A 16,637-nucleotide genomic window follows, 5' to 3' on the forward strand; every position below is an offset into this window, starting at 1 on the left:
CTGGATTAATAAGTAACTAGAAATGACAAAAACAAAAATATTAACGTGTTATTTTGTATGAAAATATGAAACAATAATAAAACATTGATGCAGAATACGGCAGCACAGTTAAATATACACCTTTACATTTCTTATTATAACAAGAAAATATTTTGCTATTTATAAAATATATAATAACAAAATCAATTAAAATATTGTATATATACAATAAATATTGTTTTTCTCTCACAAGAAGAAAACATTTTTTATTTACATTTAAATAAAAATGTTGAAACATTTTCTGATTTAAACAAGAAATAATGTATTTTATTATTAATAAATACTTTTCCGGTTATAATGATGTTTTCTGTGACGCGTCTGAAACCGTGTCACACTGACGCAGAATGAACATCGTTACGTTTTCTTGTTATATCCAGAAAATGAGGATTTTTTTTCTCTCATGACAAATAAAACTGATAATAAAATGTTTTAAATTTAGGTTCATGTTGTATAAATTATGCTTAATAAGATATTTGTCATTTGTCATTTGTCATTAAGAAACTAGTAAAACATCTTTTTTATTTTTACAACAGACAGAATATTAATTTATCATTTAGGTTAGTTAATAAGTTAGAAGAGTCTTTGAGGATTCTGGAAATGTTTTATTTATATTTTCACTGTGAACCAATGAGCTCGCTGCTGCTCCGTAAACAGACTCTTTCCTTCATTTTCCCTCCAAACAACAAATAAACAACCTGCGTGACTTTATAATATTAATCTGTTTGGTTCATATTTCATGGATTTGTTTGAGTGTTTGATGGATTATTTATTTCATTTTATTCTGCTGTCTAATTTGATCTCATTAAATTTTATGTAATTTATTTTGTTAATTTAGTCGTATTTGAATGTATGTAATTATTTATTTTAATTTATGTAATTATTTAATTTCAGTTGATTAACTTTATTTATGATGGTGGTTCATCCTCCTCTGATGATATATTTTTTAGGTAAAATTATCATTTATTACTCGTTAAGTTGAGATTCAACAGAAATTCTCATAGTCAGACATAATTAAACACAAACTGAGTGACGACAAGCTGACGATGAAGATTCCTGCTTGTTTGTAGATTCATCAAACACGTTTCTGGAATAAAATCATTATTTAAAAAAAAAAAAGTGAAAGTATCATCTGGATTTGTGAGGTTGAAGATAGAAAACGACTCGACCGGTTTGTCTTCAGCTCTTCTACATGGCTGTGACGTCACTGTGACATCACAGTGACATCACAAACACAGTAACACGTTAGACCAGTTCAGACCAGCATCTTTAGTGAAGAGGGGCAAAACAAACCAGTGAAAACCACTTTTCCATGACAACAAAGTGACCAGCGTGAGACCTGGATTCTGATTGGACGGTTTAAAAACACAGAACTCTGAGCTGGAACCAGTAGGAACTCTGGTTTAATAAGAGTCCCGGTTCAGACCAGTTAAAGAAACAGGAAACTTAAAACCAGTCAGAACTGTTAATATTCTTTTTTATCCTTAACTGGGACAAAACAGTCAGTTTTGATATGAGCTACAAGTTAATCATTGATCACATATCTGATGATTAATAATGATGATGATGATGATGATGATGGTTACAGTCCATCTGATTAATTAATGACATGGTATAAACGCTATAAAGAGAAAACCTCGCTGGTGCAACACAAGCAGTGAAACGCTTCTTCTTTCCTGTTTGTTTCACAGACAGGTGATCAGACAGGTGAGCAGTCAGGTGATCAGTCAGGTGATCAGACAGGTGATCAGACAGGTGATCAGACAGGTGCAGCATGTTGATATGAAAAGATTCAGGCTCCTGCATCCAGTTCAACCATGAGAACACGCGGCTTCATAAACCTGAGGAACAGAACCCGTCTGTGTGTGTTCACGCCGTTTTAGTCGTGAATCTGCAGTTTGATGCTTTTGGCCTCAGGTGTGTCAGTGTGAGTTTCACCTGCAGAGCGCTCAGACTCTCCTGCAGACTGGGAACCATCCAGACCAGTTCAAAAGCAGTCCACACCAATTCATGCCAGTTCAGACCAGTTGAGACTAGTTCAATTCAGATGACCTGTACAGGTGGATCTGTCCTGGTCACATGACCCTGTACAGGTGGAGCTGTCCTGGTCACATGACCCTGTACAGGTGGATCTGTTGGTGGTCACATGACCCTGTACAGGTGGATCTGTCCTGGTCACATGACCCTGTACAGGTGGATCTGTCCGTTGTCACATGACCCTGTACAGGTGGATCTGTCCGTTGTCACATGACCCTGTACAGGTGGATCTGTCTGAGAGCGTCGGGGTCTGCGTCTCCGCCCAGGTAGACGTCGTAGTCCACAGGAAGTTCCTCCACCCAGCCGGGCTGCAGCGCCTCCTGCTGGACACAAACAGGAAACACAGAACCGTCCAGGAAGCAGTGAGTTTAAGAATAATCTGTTAGTAACTTTAATTAAACTGCTGTCAGTCAAGCAGAGACGGACTCTGATTGGACGGGACTGTTTATTAATTTCATCAGATTTATTTAGATCTAGAGTTATAAATCTCAATCAGAGGAACCGGCTGCACCGACGTGATCTTCACTCCTGACGTTGGACACAGAAACATCCTGAAAGCAGCTATAATGGATGTTTATGATACCAATGAGGATAAAATGAAAAGATCATTAATACAAGGAAAAGTACGGAAGCCCTGAGAGGCAAGTGAGAAAAAAAACTTCTGGTGATCCATTTTCTAAGTCTGATCTAAACTGTTTTCTCTCCCGTGTTTATGACTTAAGAACAGGTGAAAAAAGGTTTTTCCAGGATCATCTTTGTTCAGCACAACCTCACGTTCTAAACACAACTCAAAGCTTTCATGTTTTCTTCCAGGTGACAAAATAAAGACATGACAGTAACAGCACATTATATTTGTATCTTGTGTTTAGAGCGCATGCAGAGATTTAAAACTCACCTGGAAGAAAACATGAAAGCTTTTAGTTCTATTTAGAACATGAAGTAGTGCTGCACTTCAGCCTCTTGTGGCTGAAATGAGAATTACAACAACGAACACTTAAAAAAAATGATCCTGACAAAAAAAAAAAAAAAAAACACAGAACAGAAAACTATTTAGATCCGACTTAGAAAATAAATCACCAGAATGTTTTTTTTTCCCGCTTGCCTCTCAGGGCTTCCGTAGAAAAGGGAAGCAATTAACGAAAATTAATTAAAAGAATAATTAGTTAATTTGTCCATTTGCATCTTTTTCATTATTGTGTAGTTTTTAAATTGATGGTGAAATTGTAATTGTACATTTCATCATAGTTTATGTTTTTTAATACATAAACTAATTTCCAGAACATAAACTGGTTTTTATAAAAGCAGGATGTGAACCTGCTGAGGTTGAATCTAAAACATCAGTTTGTAAAATGCCAATCAAAGGCACATTTATAAACTTAATCTTGATTAATTACTATTGTGTGATTAATGTAGTTTGTTGTCTGTTTCAGTGACAGATGCAGCATGTTGATATGAAAACAGCTGATTCAGGTCTTCATCCATCTTGGACCAACTGTGGAGCCGTAACCATAGGAACACACGGCTTCATAAATCTGAGAACACGTCTCTGTGTGTTTACAGTTTTAGTCGTGAATCTACAGTTTGATGCTTTTGGCGTCAGGTGTGTCAGTGTGAGTTTCACCTGCAGAGCGCTCAGACTCTCCTGCAGACTGGGAACCGTCACCAGCAGAGATCCTTTCTTCCTCAAGTTCTGCATGATGAACCTCCAGGCTCTGAACACACACACACACACACACACACACACACACAACCAGCATTACTCCATGTGTGTGTGTTGTGTGTATTAGAGTGTGTGTGTGTGTTTCTGTGTGTTGTGTGTCCTCACCTGACTTGCTCGCTGGGCTCCATGAAGTACTCGAAGACGTTGTTCATCACCAGAACGTCGGCGTTCTGCAGCAGAACGTCCTGCGTACAGACGTCAGCGTGGAGAACCTGCAGGAGATAGAAACTCAATCTCCCATAATGCCCCACCAACCACACATGATCATCATAATAATAATAATAATATATGTTGAATGTTGATCAATCTCCATCATTTCTGTCATTGTAATGAGAAGAAATCCATCATTTTAAAAAATCTGAAGCACGTGATGCTGTAAAAATGGGATTTCAGCCAGGAAACGTAACGCTAGCACCGAGCTAACAGATCAGTGTTTAGCGAACCCTGACGGCGTTTGACTCGTCCAGGCCTTTGTCTTTAACTGATGACGTGTTTGTCTTGAGTCCATGATGTTTAAAGCAGCGTCCTCTTCAGTGCTGTTTACTTACCAGGATGTGTAAAGTTTTTTTGAGCATCACAACCCCCACAAAACGATATATAAATACAAGTCTGTTACACCTTCAAACCTTTATTTAACTGTTTCTGTGCTGTGTGTTTTTTTAAGGAGTTACAGTAGATACACAGAGACCAACCTGAACTCTGTCAGTCAGTCTGTATTTCTGCAGCACGTCGTTCTGCAGCCTGACGAACTCCTCGCTGAGCTCCAGACCCACCAGCTGAGAGGCCGAGCTGTACACATAACCCTGAACACACGAACACACACACGCACACACACACACACACACACACACGCACACACGCACACACGCACACACACACATGCATGTGATTTACAGACACATCCGGTTTTTTATTGCACAGATTTTTATACAAACATGAAAATCAGTTTGAATTCTGTTTTTTTAAATTTTTAAGTTGACAGTTTTTTGCTTATAATTACAATGATGTAAATCTATTTCTATATCATTTTATTCTTTGACTTTAGTTTATTCTGTTTAACTATGTTTTATTCCATAAACAGTATATTATTTTCTTTTTGGCCTCTGGGCGGCGCTGCACGTCTCTGTGCTGCTGACAGTTTCATTCCACCGTTCTGCTCATGAGATCATTAAAACATTAATGATGTTTAGTTTCTATCAGAAACAAGATGAGAACATTAACTCTGACTCATCATCAGCTTTAAGTTGATATGTTGAACTTGGAGCAACATTATCATTCATGTGGAGTCGTGTTTCTCTTTTAGCTGTTTTTGTTCTCTACCAGCTCCTGAGGGAAATATCTGGCTCTTTAGCTGCTAAATGCTCCACTATGTTCACCAGCTAGTCTACAGCTAACTGTGAGCAGGTCGTGTTCAGCAGCTTTTTCTCTGGAAACGACGCTATGAGACGCTGAGAGTGAACCAGAACAGTAAAGTTGCAGCCGGACAGATAAACAATGAGCTGAAACTCACTATAAAGCTCCGTAAAGCCGAGAGGAGCTGCAGAGTCTACGATGATTCTCTGTAGGTTCATCACCAACACATTACACACTGACACATCAGACTGTGGAGTTATAGAAATATATGTTATAGATGCTTTATGATGTGATATGAACAGAAGCTCTGACCCCGTACAGCACAGCTCCCAGTCTGGAGCCGACGTCCACCAGCGTCCGGCCGCTCAGGTCCGGCAGAACGTTCTGGAACAGGAACTGCAGCTCCGACACGGAGAACGAGTGCGAGATGAAATCTGTAGGAAGAGAAGAAGGAGTCCACCTTAAATTACTCTCACAATGTACATAAATACAGTGTGTGATGCAGTGATGATGTGATGATGATGCGGTGATGATGCGTTCCTCACCCAGCGCTGCGGTCCTGCAGGATCCACAGCTGAGGCAGTACGAGCGGCTCATGGTTCCCTCCTCACACAGAGAGTCCACCTGCTCGTCATCATACAGGAAAGCGTCCACATGAACCGTCGGCCGCGACTGTTGCTGCATCTGAAACACACCAGACACCTACTCAAAGTATCAGAAAGTAAAAGTACTACATATGCAGAACAGGTTATCTATATCACTGGATTAGTACTGCTGATGTATTCATGTGTACACAGTGTTTTACTTGCTGCTGGTCAAGGTGAAACTCAGTAAAAAATACATGTTTTCCTCTGTACTGCAGTGAAGTAGAAGTATAAATAGCATAAATTACAAAAACTCAAGTACAAGTACCTCTAAGCTGTATCTAAGTACTGTTGTTGAGTAAATGTTCTTTGTCAACGTTTATTCAGAACTTCCTTTAATCCATTAAATCTGTAGTATGCAGTCATCTGCAGTACTTGTTAGCAGTATTATGTAGTATTATGTAGTACTGTGTGCAGTATCCGTCAGCAGTATTATGCAGTATTGTGTCATACTATGTAGTATTATATGTAGTACCTTGTGGTGGGCGGCGGTCTCGGAGGGTAACATGGCGTCCAGAGGCAGACGGGCTCTCAGCTCGTCTGCGATGCTCTGCAGCATCACCGTCCTGTTGTCCAACAGCAGCTGATCCAGCTCATCTGCAGGACCACACACACACACACACACACACACACACATACACACACACACACACACACACACACATACACACACACACACACACATATATATACACACACACACACACACACACACACACACAGTGTTTTAACGAGGAGGCCTGAAATAAAGACGCCTCCGCTAACGTCTGAAGAAATGACACGTTTATAAAATATTTGAAGTTTCAGTGAAGAGAAGCAGAGCTGATGATTAAACTTCAGCTAAAACCATTCAAGTCAATAATTGATCAAAAGTAAATTAATCTACAACTGTTTTGATACGAGATGAATCGTCTGTAATTCCAGTTTCTCTGTTTTCTCTGATTGTAAACTGAACATCTTTGAGTTTTGGACAAAATGAGACTCTTGACGAACTAAGTTTCTAAAAACTGAAAACAGATTTGTGTATCAGAACTTTGTTTTTTCTTCTTTCCTCTCCCATTAATCATCTCACCACCCCTCAGATTTATCTGCTGACCCTTTGGAGGGGCCCGACCCCTAGGTTGGGAACCACTGGACTAAACTAGCTAACTGTATATAAAGTAGTGTAAACTAGCTCCACCTCCAGCAGCTACAACAGTAACATGCTGCTCTAACACTGATGCTTCACTATTAATAATCTAATGATGTCATATATAATAATATATCAGTCAGAGGGACCAAACCACTACTTTTACTGTAATACTTTAACTACATCAAGCTCATAATACTTATGTACTTTTACTGCAATACTTTAACTACATCAAGCTCATAATACTTATGTACTTTTACTGCAATACTTTAACTACATCAAGCTCATAATACTTATGTACTTTTACTGCAATACTTTAACTACATCAAGCTCATAATACTTATGTACTTTTACTTCAATACTTTAACTACATCAAGCTCATAATACTTATGTACTTTTACTGTAGGAGGTTTTTTCATGCAGGACTTTTAGATGTAATGGAGTATTTGTACTTTTACTGCAGTAAAGGATCTCAGTACTTCATCAGTACTCTTGTTTGTGCTGTTAATCAAAGTTTTGTAAAGTTTCAGGAATTCTGTTTGACCAGTAAACTGATGCTCATATAGAAAATCTGCGGAGTGACCCTTTAATAAACAATCTGATCTAATTGGAGGGAATGACACCTCAGGACAGGTGAGGCGTTTATATGAGCGCGTGCAGGACAGATGAGGTGTTTATGTGAGCGCGTGCAGGACAGGTGAAGTTACCTGAGTTCCTGATCCAGTGCAGCAGCTTCGGGAGGTCTGGTGGACTCACTCTGCTCAGCAGCTGCTTCAGTTCACATTTAGCTTCAGAATAATTCATGATGATCCGCAGACTGAAGCGGTTCGTGAGCGTGTTGCTGTTCAGACTGCAGCAGCAGCAGCAGCAACGTGTCTGTGTTTAAGGTGGATCCTGGGAACTGACGTCATAAAACCATCAACCAGCAGATTGAAACACACCTTTACCTCCGACAGTGATGTCACCGTTTATAATATGACGCACACACAGGTGTGAGTGACGAAAGATATGTAGTTTAAAAAAATGACACTGATTATTTTACACTACAAATATTCAGACGACCTTAAGAAACGTAAGCAGGAACCGGAAGCTGTTCTTGCTCTTCTTCTTTAGTGTTTAATGGCGATTGGAAAACTATCTTAGAGGCGCATTACCGCCACCTGCTGGACTGTAAGTGGAACAAGAGATTATGCAGGAAATTAAAAAAACCTCTAGACTCTTGTAGCTGAATCAGTTTCTTTTAAAAACGTAATAATATCACAGTATTTCTGTCCCGCAGAGACCTGACAATGAAAAGTCATGTTGTTTTCTTCATTAGTGACTAAATATAGTGATTTCTCTTGATATTATATATTCTAGAATGAAGTAGTACATGAATGAATGAATGAATTAATGAACTTTTATATATATCAATATATTTATATATTTTTATATTTATATGACACCATTCAAGCACAGGATGCAGCTCAACATACAATTCAGCAGCAAAAACAAAAACACCAAAAACACAAGTTTGAAAGCAGACAAACACACACACACACACACACACACACACACACACACACACACACACACACACACACACACACACACACACACACACGCACGCACACGGAGGAAATGAGTGTTACTATTTATAAACTAGTATTTACACTGTTACACTGTCATTAAATAGAAAATTAGAGAAAATCATGAAAGATTAAAACAGACAGCTATAATAAAAAGATATGTTTGTTGCGTTGTGCCATGGGAAGAGTTGAAAGAGCAGCTGTGGAGGATTTAAGGGTTCGTGGAGGATCATAAACGATAAAGAGTCTGTGATATAAAAGGGGGCGAAGCCATTTAGTGCCTTAAAAACTAAGAGAAAGACTTTAAAATTAATTCTACAAGATACAAAGAGCCAGTTGTACGATCTCTCATTTTAGTTTTGTTTCATGTCGGACTGTTTCTGGTTGGCAGTGTGAGTATTTTCCAGTTGGGTGCTTGTCTGTTTTATATAATATAAGGTTTAGACCTGTGTGACCTGTTATCAGACGAGCGATGACATTTTCTTCCCTTCGTTTGCAGCTCTCCATCCTCCCAGCAACAACATGTCTTTGTATCAGAGGAGGTCCGTCAGGGTCTCTGCAGGACCTGCCATTTATCAGAGGTGTAACTTTTAGTTTATAAAATATTACAAATTAGTCATTATGATGTTATTATTAAATAATCTATAATTAGTTATTAAAAGTATTTATGTGATTTTTAAAAATTGTTTTGTTTTGATTTCAGTTACTATCACAACCATAAACCCAGTATTAAGAGCTGGAACTGGATGTGTCTGTTTGTCTCCCCTCAGGACCTGCTGGGTCCTTGGTCATTTTAATAACTAATTATAAATTACTTTAACAATAACATTATAATTACTCATTTGTAATATTTTATGAACTAAAAATTGCACCTCTCATAAATGGAAGGTCCTGCAGAGACCCTGAAGGTCCTCCTCTGTGTAAATAACGGTTATTTACCGCGTCACTGCGGTCAGACTGTTTGTTCTGGCACTTTGTTGTTGACACTAACATGTTATAACCACAAACAGTTGTTTTTTAGATGAAAATGTCCGTCATCCACACAGCAGAAGTTTTCATTTTATCTCTGTTCAACACTGAGGAATTTCAACATATCATCTAAAGAGAGATCTTTTTTCACGAGAACTTTTAAAACTGGCTTCCCAAGAAGCTGAAAGTTTATTCGTGTAAAGACGTCAGCGGAGGTGAACTTCACTATTAGGCAAATTAGGCAACTGCCCCAAATAACCATAGATTTATTATGATGATTACATATGAAAGATATTGAATAACGGTACTATTTTAACTCATTGTACCCCAAAATAACTTACAACCCCAAAGCACTAAAAAAATATGCAACTGTGGACTTCAGAGGAAAACATTGTTCCACTACATTAACCTGACAAATAAATGTTACTGTTTACGCTGCAGATCCAGATTTTACTCACAAAATATAAATAAAATAATAAATGAAATACGATGCATTATTATTCATTATATTATTCATTAAACTATCCAGCATTATATAAGAATTAAAAACCCCACTGTGAACAGACGTTAAGTAGATTTAAGTACATTGTGCTGATAATTCCTCTCTGTCACTCTTCATTTTAAGTAAAAATTTACAGTATTTCTTACTGTGCGGTATTAATAGTTTTACTTAAGAAAAAGTTTTGAGTGCTTCTTCTACCACTGACAATACCAACATTCCCAGTTAGAAAAAAGGTGAAAATATAGCAAGGGGCCCCCAAATCACTAAATCCATCCCTGGATGCTGGATTCTCTTTCTGCTGATTTACTCATATTCTTTCCTGTGATGTCAAATGCTTCTTACATTGACTTTTGCCATTTCTCAGCATATCCTGCTTGAGATATAATATTCTTCTTCATTTGGAAACATGAGATTGATGGAGAGTGTTGGCTCCCTTCCAAAAAGAAGGAAAGAGGTTGGGGCAGAGCAGAGGAGATGCAGACCACCGGAGTGCAGAGCAAGAGGCGGGAAGCTGGAGATCTGACTTATTAATTAATGACGTATTAATGACCACTGAAGGCCAGTATTATTTTTTTGAATATGACCAAATATGTTTCTTCAGAGGACAGCTGTGGGTTTACATGTGTGATGCAGTGATAACATCTTTGTTTTTTCATTCTCTTTTCTTTCTTCCTCATTTCTAAAGTCTGTGGTTAAGATGAGCCTCCTCTCCTCTGTATAAAAACCTCCTGACGCTCGCTGTCAGGAGGTTGACGACTCGACTTCTGACTACTGAAGACACACAGCAGAACCTCCAACTACCTGAGCAGGTAAATAAACCAGCAGCAGTTTGTTCTGATAATCTCGTTTCACTGTGATGCAGTTTTCATCCGGTTGTGATCTGTGGTAACAAACACATAGTTGGAAACAGTGTTGAAGGTGAGAAACCGTTTAGATAATAGTTTGTAACTGATGGACTGATGTACAACTGCAGACTAACCAACCAGCAGCACCATCAGGACAAACTTTTGATTTTTAGCTCCACTGCTGGTCAGAGCAGATAAATCATGAGGATGTTTGTATGTCCATAGTGGCTGTAATGAACTTTAGACTGTTACTGTTGTTCTGCTTCATGTTGTGATGATGCTGTGCTGTTCTGTAACCCTACAGATGTCTGTCCGGTCCTGGATGCTGCTGCTGTTCCTGCTGTCAGCTGGAAGCAGGTTGGATGCTGTGGATGTGAACTGGCTGACTCGTATTGTAGAAAGAATCGTGACAGAGTGAGTGCACTTCAATTCATGTCATTAACCAGGACTAGAAGGGTCTGGGTTTATTGTAAACTACACAGCTAAACTGAGCTGCTTATTATAAAAATGAGGATTTTTCTCGGTAGAAAGTGAAAATAAGTAGAATAAGTAGAATGTAGAGTATAGCAATGATCAGACAAGGCAACTAAACACTTAGTTAAACTTGGGGGAAGATGCTGGTCATAGATAAAAACAACAACATTAATCATTGGTGTGAGACGGGACGTAGACTGCAGGCTCTGGTGTTAAAGACTCTTCAGCCACAATACACAACACAACTCTGCTTTCATCTGCGGTGAACACTGGCACTGCTGCAGAGTTGTCTGATATGAATGTGACTAACGTGATGGCTTCAGTCAGCAAATGCTGGATCACTGTCACATGATAAACTCAGTCTATACTTTCATTCTGTGTCACATAAACTGAGCTGTGTCTCTTTGCATTGACAGGTACAGGATAAAGGGACAGTTCTGTCTGGCTGCAAACATCCCACCGAACCAGGACCCCAACACACTTATTGATTTCCTTCGGAATGACCGCTATAAAGAACATGTTGAAGGCACTCTTTCAGATGGTGATGTGTACAGTAGCACTAATGTGTTTGTAGCTAAACCCTCAGACCATGAGCATGCAGAACTTCGGGTTCTGAAGATGCTGAAACCATTGACTAGCAACACCGATGGGAAGTTCCTGCTCATCTACTCTTACCTCTCCCCATGTCAAAAGTGTACACACGATAAAAAGTTCAATATCATTAAATACATTGATGGAATTGTCTGTAAATATTGGAGGGATTATGCCTTTGTGTTTAAAATAGTTTTTGATCAACCCGGATATGGTGATCCTCCTACCAAAGATGATCTGAGGAAGTCATTAGAAGAGCTTGGAGGGTCTGGGCTCCATCTCAGTAACATATTCCGCTGTTATAAACCACCAAATATTGAATTTCAGTGCCACAGCTGCTCATCACGGGGAGAAGTTTCAAATATTTGTATTGATAACAAAGCTTTGCCGCAACAGGGAGGAAGCAGAAGCAGCAGCATTAGCACAATCAGAAGCAGGAACAGTGACAGCAGGAGCAGGAGCAGAGACAGCAGAGGCAGGAGCAGTGACAGTAGGAGCAGGAGCAGAGACAGCAGAGGCAGGAGCAGTGACAGTAGGAGCAGGAGCAGAGACAGCAGAGGCAGGAGCAGTGACAGTAGGAGCAGGAGCAGAGACAGCAGAGGCAGGAGCAGTGACAGTAGGAGCAGGAGCAGTGACAGTAGGAGCAGGAGCAGTGACAGTAGGAGCAGGAGCAGTTACAGCAGGAGCAGGAGCAGTGACAGTAGGAGCAGGAGCAGTGACAGTAGGAGCAGGAGCAGAGACAGCAGAGGCAGGAGCAGTGACAGTAGGAGCAGGAGCAGTTACAGCAGGAGCAGGAGCAATGACAGCAGAGGCAGGAGCAGTGACAGTAGGAGCAGGAGCAGTGACAGCAGAGGCAGGAGCAGTGACAGTAGGAGCAGGAGCAGTGACAGCAGAGGCAGGAGCAGTGACAGCAGAGGCAGGAGCAGTGACAGTAGGAGCAGGAGCAGTGACAGCAGGAGCAGTGACAGCAGGAGCAGGAGCAGTGACAGCAGGAGCAGGAGCAGTTACAGCAGAAACAGTGACGGCGTCAGGAGTAAAAAGAGAGGCAGATACAGCCGTCCGAGAGATCAAAGAGGTTAGAGGAGTTCTGGAGTCTGATATAATTCAGTTGATTTATTAGAACCTGAACTCAGTCTGACTGAGAGAAAAAGGTTTTTATGCTTAAAATGCAGTAATTTCTGTTCCTTTAACAAACATTTTTCTGTGTTGATTCTATTTCAAATTTAAAAAAAACTCTGAGATCATTTACATTTTGCTATCTGCTTTTAGAAAATGACTTGTTGCCATGTTGGTTTGACAGTTTGACAGTAACGTGTTGTAAAACGGAGTCATGTCTGAATCATTATCTGAATAAAGCTCAGCTTCAGCATCCAACCTGCTGTCTGTGTTTTACTGCAAACATCTCTCTGTCTCTATCTTTACCTTATAGGTTATTCTCACTGTGGCAAAATAACGGTAATAAAAGACAAATAAGGAGAGGAAACTGAAGGGCAGAGTGGAGGTGGAAGTGGGATACATTGCAAATTTAATTTCAAATTCTGAAGGATCTTTTGGATAAATACCAGCTGGCTGTCAAAATCGCAGGACTTGATACTTTTCCAGATCTTTCAGTGTCTCTGTTCAGTGTACTCATCTTCTTCCTCTGCCCTCATGTCCTGTGGTGTCCCCAAGCGGCAACCTCTGGGGCTGTAAAATAAAGCCAAAAACTGCAGTTCCTTGACATATAAACATGTTTACAGCCTGGTACAAACAACGGTTTTGGTCTCTGTAGCTAATTTCCCCTTTCATGACAACTGTACGGGGGGGGGGGGGGGGGGGATTTTTTTATAACTCACCCGTTTAAATTTTATGAAACCGTAAAGTTATGCATAATGAAGGCAGCGTCACGCACTGCCAAGATGGCGACGGCCGGAGTGGCTCGCTTTGAGCTTCAAAACCATGGATGTATAAAGAGAACTGGATACAGCGTCGGAGGCGGGGCCCCGTTCATTCCTATGAAAGTTGCTCAGTGGTGCATGAAGCCAAAAAAAATCGACTTCCTGGTATGAAAGTACCCAGATCTTCCGCACTAGTGACTTTCGCTGGCCGAGTCGGCTACTTCCGGTTTAGCCCTCCGGCTAACTTGAATGGGGATAAAACAATTGAATCATGCGGCTCTTCTAGACTTTTGAAATGTGATCGGACCGAACAGATTTAATTCTGATAGTGAGACGAGTCATTTCGAGGGGGTTGTGACGCTCAGAAAAATTTATCCGCTGATTTACAGACGTCTCTTTCACAATGTAAGTCTGTGGGAAAAAGTCTTTTTGGGTCAGTGTGCATCACGTGACGTTGTAGTTACACGGTTTGGCCGCTTTGTCAAATTGGCTTCAAAGCCTGGCGCTCTTCCTGTATCCAGTTCTCTTTATACATCCATGTTCAAAACCGCTCTTCAGAAACCAACGGGTGACGTCACGGTAAATACGTCCATATTTTTATACAGTCTATGGGTGTCCCCCAAGGCTCCATACATGGTCCAGTCATCTTCTATATCTTTTTGTTTCCGCTGGGCCACATTATTCATACACACAACATTTCTTTTCACTGCCATGTGGATAGATCTACCTCCCCTTAGAGCCTAATAACTACAACAAACTAACTGACCACAACAACTGCCTTCAAATCCTGGATGGCTGCAAACTTTCTCCGGCTCAATGAGAATATAACTGAAGTTATTTTATTTGGATCACAGCATTTGACCAACATTATTTCCCCTCATCTTGGCCGATTGGCTCCATCTGTTAAATCACATGAAAAAAAATCCTTTATTCATATTCGATTCAGGGTTGAAGTTTGACAAACAAATCAATCAGGTGGTAGAATTAAGCTTCATGCAGCTCCGTATCATCTCCAGACTCAGATCAACTGTCTGTACCTCTGACCTGGAGAGAGTCATCCATGCCGTCACATCCTCCTGCCTTGATTACTGCAACTCGTTATATTTTGGTATCACTCAGTCTTGTTTATTACATCTCTTGCTGCTGCATCTCCAAAATGCAGCAGCAAGAGTTTTGACAAGGTCAAATAAATATTTAAAATAAATAAAAATGATTTTTATCATTACTTATTATCATATTTTTCAGCACTTTTAGCAGAATATGACAATAATTCCTGATTATATAAATAATTGAATGAATGTGACCTGGACCGAGATGAGCAGCAGAATATTGATGGAGGCATTAACTGATTTTAATGATCCCCTCCAGACAACTATTACAACATCTGGAAACACTCTGCTTGGAGGAGTAATGTGGTTTTTTTCCACAAAAAATGTATAATAACCAGATTAAAATCCTTAAAATGGCATCTCCTCCTTCTACCTCATTAAAAATCCAGAATCCATGAATATGCAAATATTGTTGGTTTCTAAAGTTTTCCTGCTGGACACCAGAAGTTTCTTCCTTCACTGTAAAGTTCATCTCAGTGTTTGTGCTCTGGAGGCTTCAAGTTTCCACATCACACTTGTGTAAGTTGAAAAAAATCAGCTTGGTCAATCCAATCTCTACAATGAATGATCAACACAGCACAAAATATCACCGGACAGAACTACTGCAGGACTGGAAAACATCTACAGCTCACTGAGCTTCCAACAAACCCAGTTACCATCTCCTCAGCCTCCAGACGATACAGGACTGCAGCTGCTCGGACAGGTTGAAGAACAGTTTCTCCCCGAGAGCTGTTGTTGTTGTTGTTGTTGAAATGACCCCTGACTGTGCAATACTGTTTTTTTCATCTCAATAGATTTTAATGTTATGTTAACTATTGATTGATTCTCTATTGTGGTTTGTTTAAGTGCTTATTTTTAATCAACACTGTGTTGGGAGCTGCACTATCATTTAGTTGTATTGATCAATGACAATAGAGCTGATTCTATTCTATTCTTTTGTTGCTGAAACTGCAACATTTTTGAAATTTCAGTCTCAACTTCAGAAATTATTTACAGATTGTAGATTTTTACATGAAGGAGGAGACGATGCTTTAAGGAGTCTGTCTTTAACTTTTCATCTGACTTACATTTAAAAGGGAAACCAGATCCAGTTAAAATATGAACCCTTATGAAAAACATTTTTGTTTATTATTATTTATAAATTTTAAAATTGCAGCCATGTTCCTGAGAATGGCAGTGAAGTGGGAGACGTCTTGTGTCTAGTATGAACATATATGAATGAATAAAGGAGTAAATATGCTTTTGTAAGTAGTTTATAGAACCTTTTTTTTTTATGGAAGATCAGATGATCTTTAAGATATTTGACTGAGAAAAGAACAAAGAGTAGAAGATAAAAGTGTCTGCTGTATATATGTGTACATGTAGGATGTCTCTCTTCTCTGTGACCTTTGACCTGCTGAACTGTGATGCCAGGTTGTTGTAAAGCTTACAGAGACTTCCTGTTTCAGGAAGCTGCTGTTGTAGGTCAGCAGTCTGCAGAGCTGCTGAGTCGGCAGGATCTCTGCATGTCACACTGTTAACACAACAGACACACAACATGTAATATTACACACACAAACCTGCACACACACACACACACACACACACACACACACACACACACACACACACACACACACACACACACACGAACAACATGCATGATTATAAACGGTCACTTCACTCTGATCTGATCACTTTATTCTCTCTTTATGCAATTGCATTTTTTATTTATTTTTTGCTGATGCTTCTGAAGCATCCATTACAATAAAAACTGGATCGATCCGGTTTTATGATGCATTCA

General features: G+C 39.7%; 2 protein-coding genes across 5 annotated transcripts; one reads left to right on the forward strand and one right to left on the reverse strand.

Annotated features, from left to right (window-relative positions):
- Positions 1 to 1,290: 1,290 nt before the first annotated feature.
- On the reverse strand, positions 1,291 to 8,065 carry zgc:109986 (uncharacterized protein LOC553566 homolog). 4 transcript variants are annotated; one of them, XR_010931759.1, is made up of 9 exons: positions 7,627 to 8,065; positions 6,266 to 6,387; positions 5,692 to 5,830; positions 5,459 to 5,580; positions 4,486 to 4,596; positions 3,899 to 4,005; positions 3,695 to 3,785; positions 2,121 to 2,396; positions 1,291 to 2,088 (listed from the first exon to the last, which is right to left on the reverse strand). XR_010931759.1 is itself a non-coding variant. In XM_067613447.1 (8 exons), exons 1-8 carry the CDS (start codon positions 7,721 to 7,723, stop codon positions 2,280 to 2,282), a joined length of 906 nt encoding a protein of 301 aa, XP_067469548.1. In that variant the 5' UTR covers positions 7,724 to 8,065; the 3' UTR covers positions 1,291 to 2,279. The 4 variants fall into 4 exon arrangements, 2 of the variants coding, with proteins under 2 accessions (XP_067469548.1, XP_067469549.1); XR_010931760.1 differs by having other exon boundaries at positions 2,154 to 2,396; positions 7,627 to 8,064; XM_067613447.1 differs by having other exon boundaries at positions 1,291 to 2,396.
- Positions 8,066 to 9,364: 1,299 nt separating this feature from the next.
- On the forward strand, positions 9,365 to 13,229 carry LOC137199266 (uncharacterized). The gene is made up of 3 exons (XM_067613442.1): positions 9,365 to 10,767; positions 11,108 to 11,217; positions 11,694 to 13,229. The coding sequence occupies exons 2-3, from the start codon at positions 11,108 to 11,110 to the stop codon at positions 12,946 to 12,948; spliced, it is 1,365 nt and encodes a 454-aa protein (XP_067469543.1). The 5' UTR covers positions 9,365 to 10,767; the 3' UTR covers positions 12,949 to 13,229.
- Positions 13,230 to 16,637: the final 3,408 nt, after the last annotated feature.

The sequence above is a fragment of the Thunnus thynnus genome, chromosome 16 (genome assembly GCF_963924715.1).
Source record: "Thunnus thynnus chromosome 16, fThuThy2.1, whole genome shotgun sequence".
In the NCBI taxonomy this organism is placed as follows: domain Eukaryota; kingdom Metazoa; phylum Chordata; class Actinopteri; order Scombriformes; family Scombridae; genus Thunnus; species Thunnus thynnus.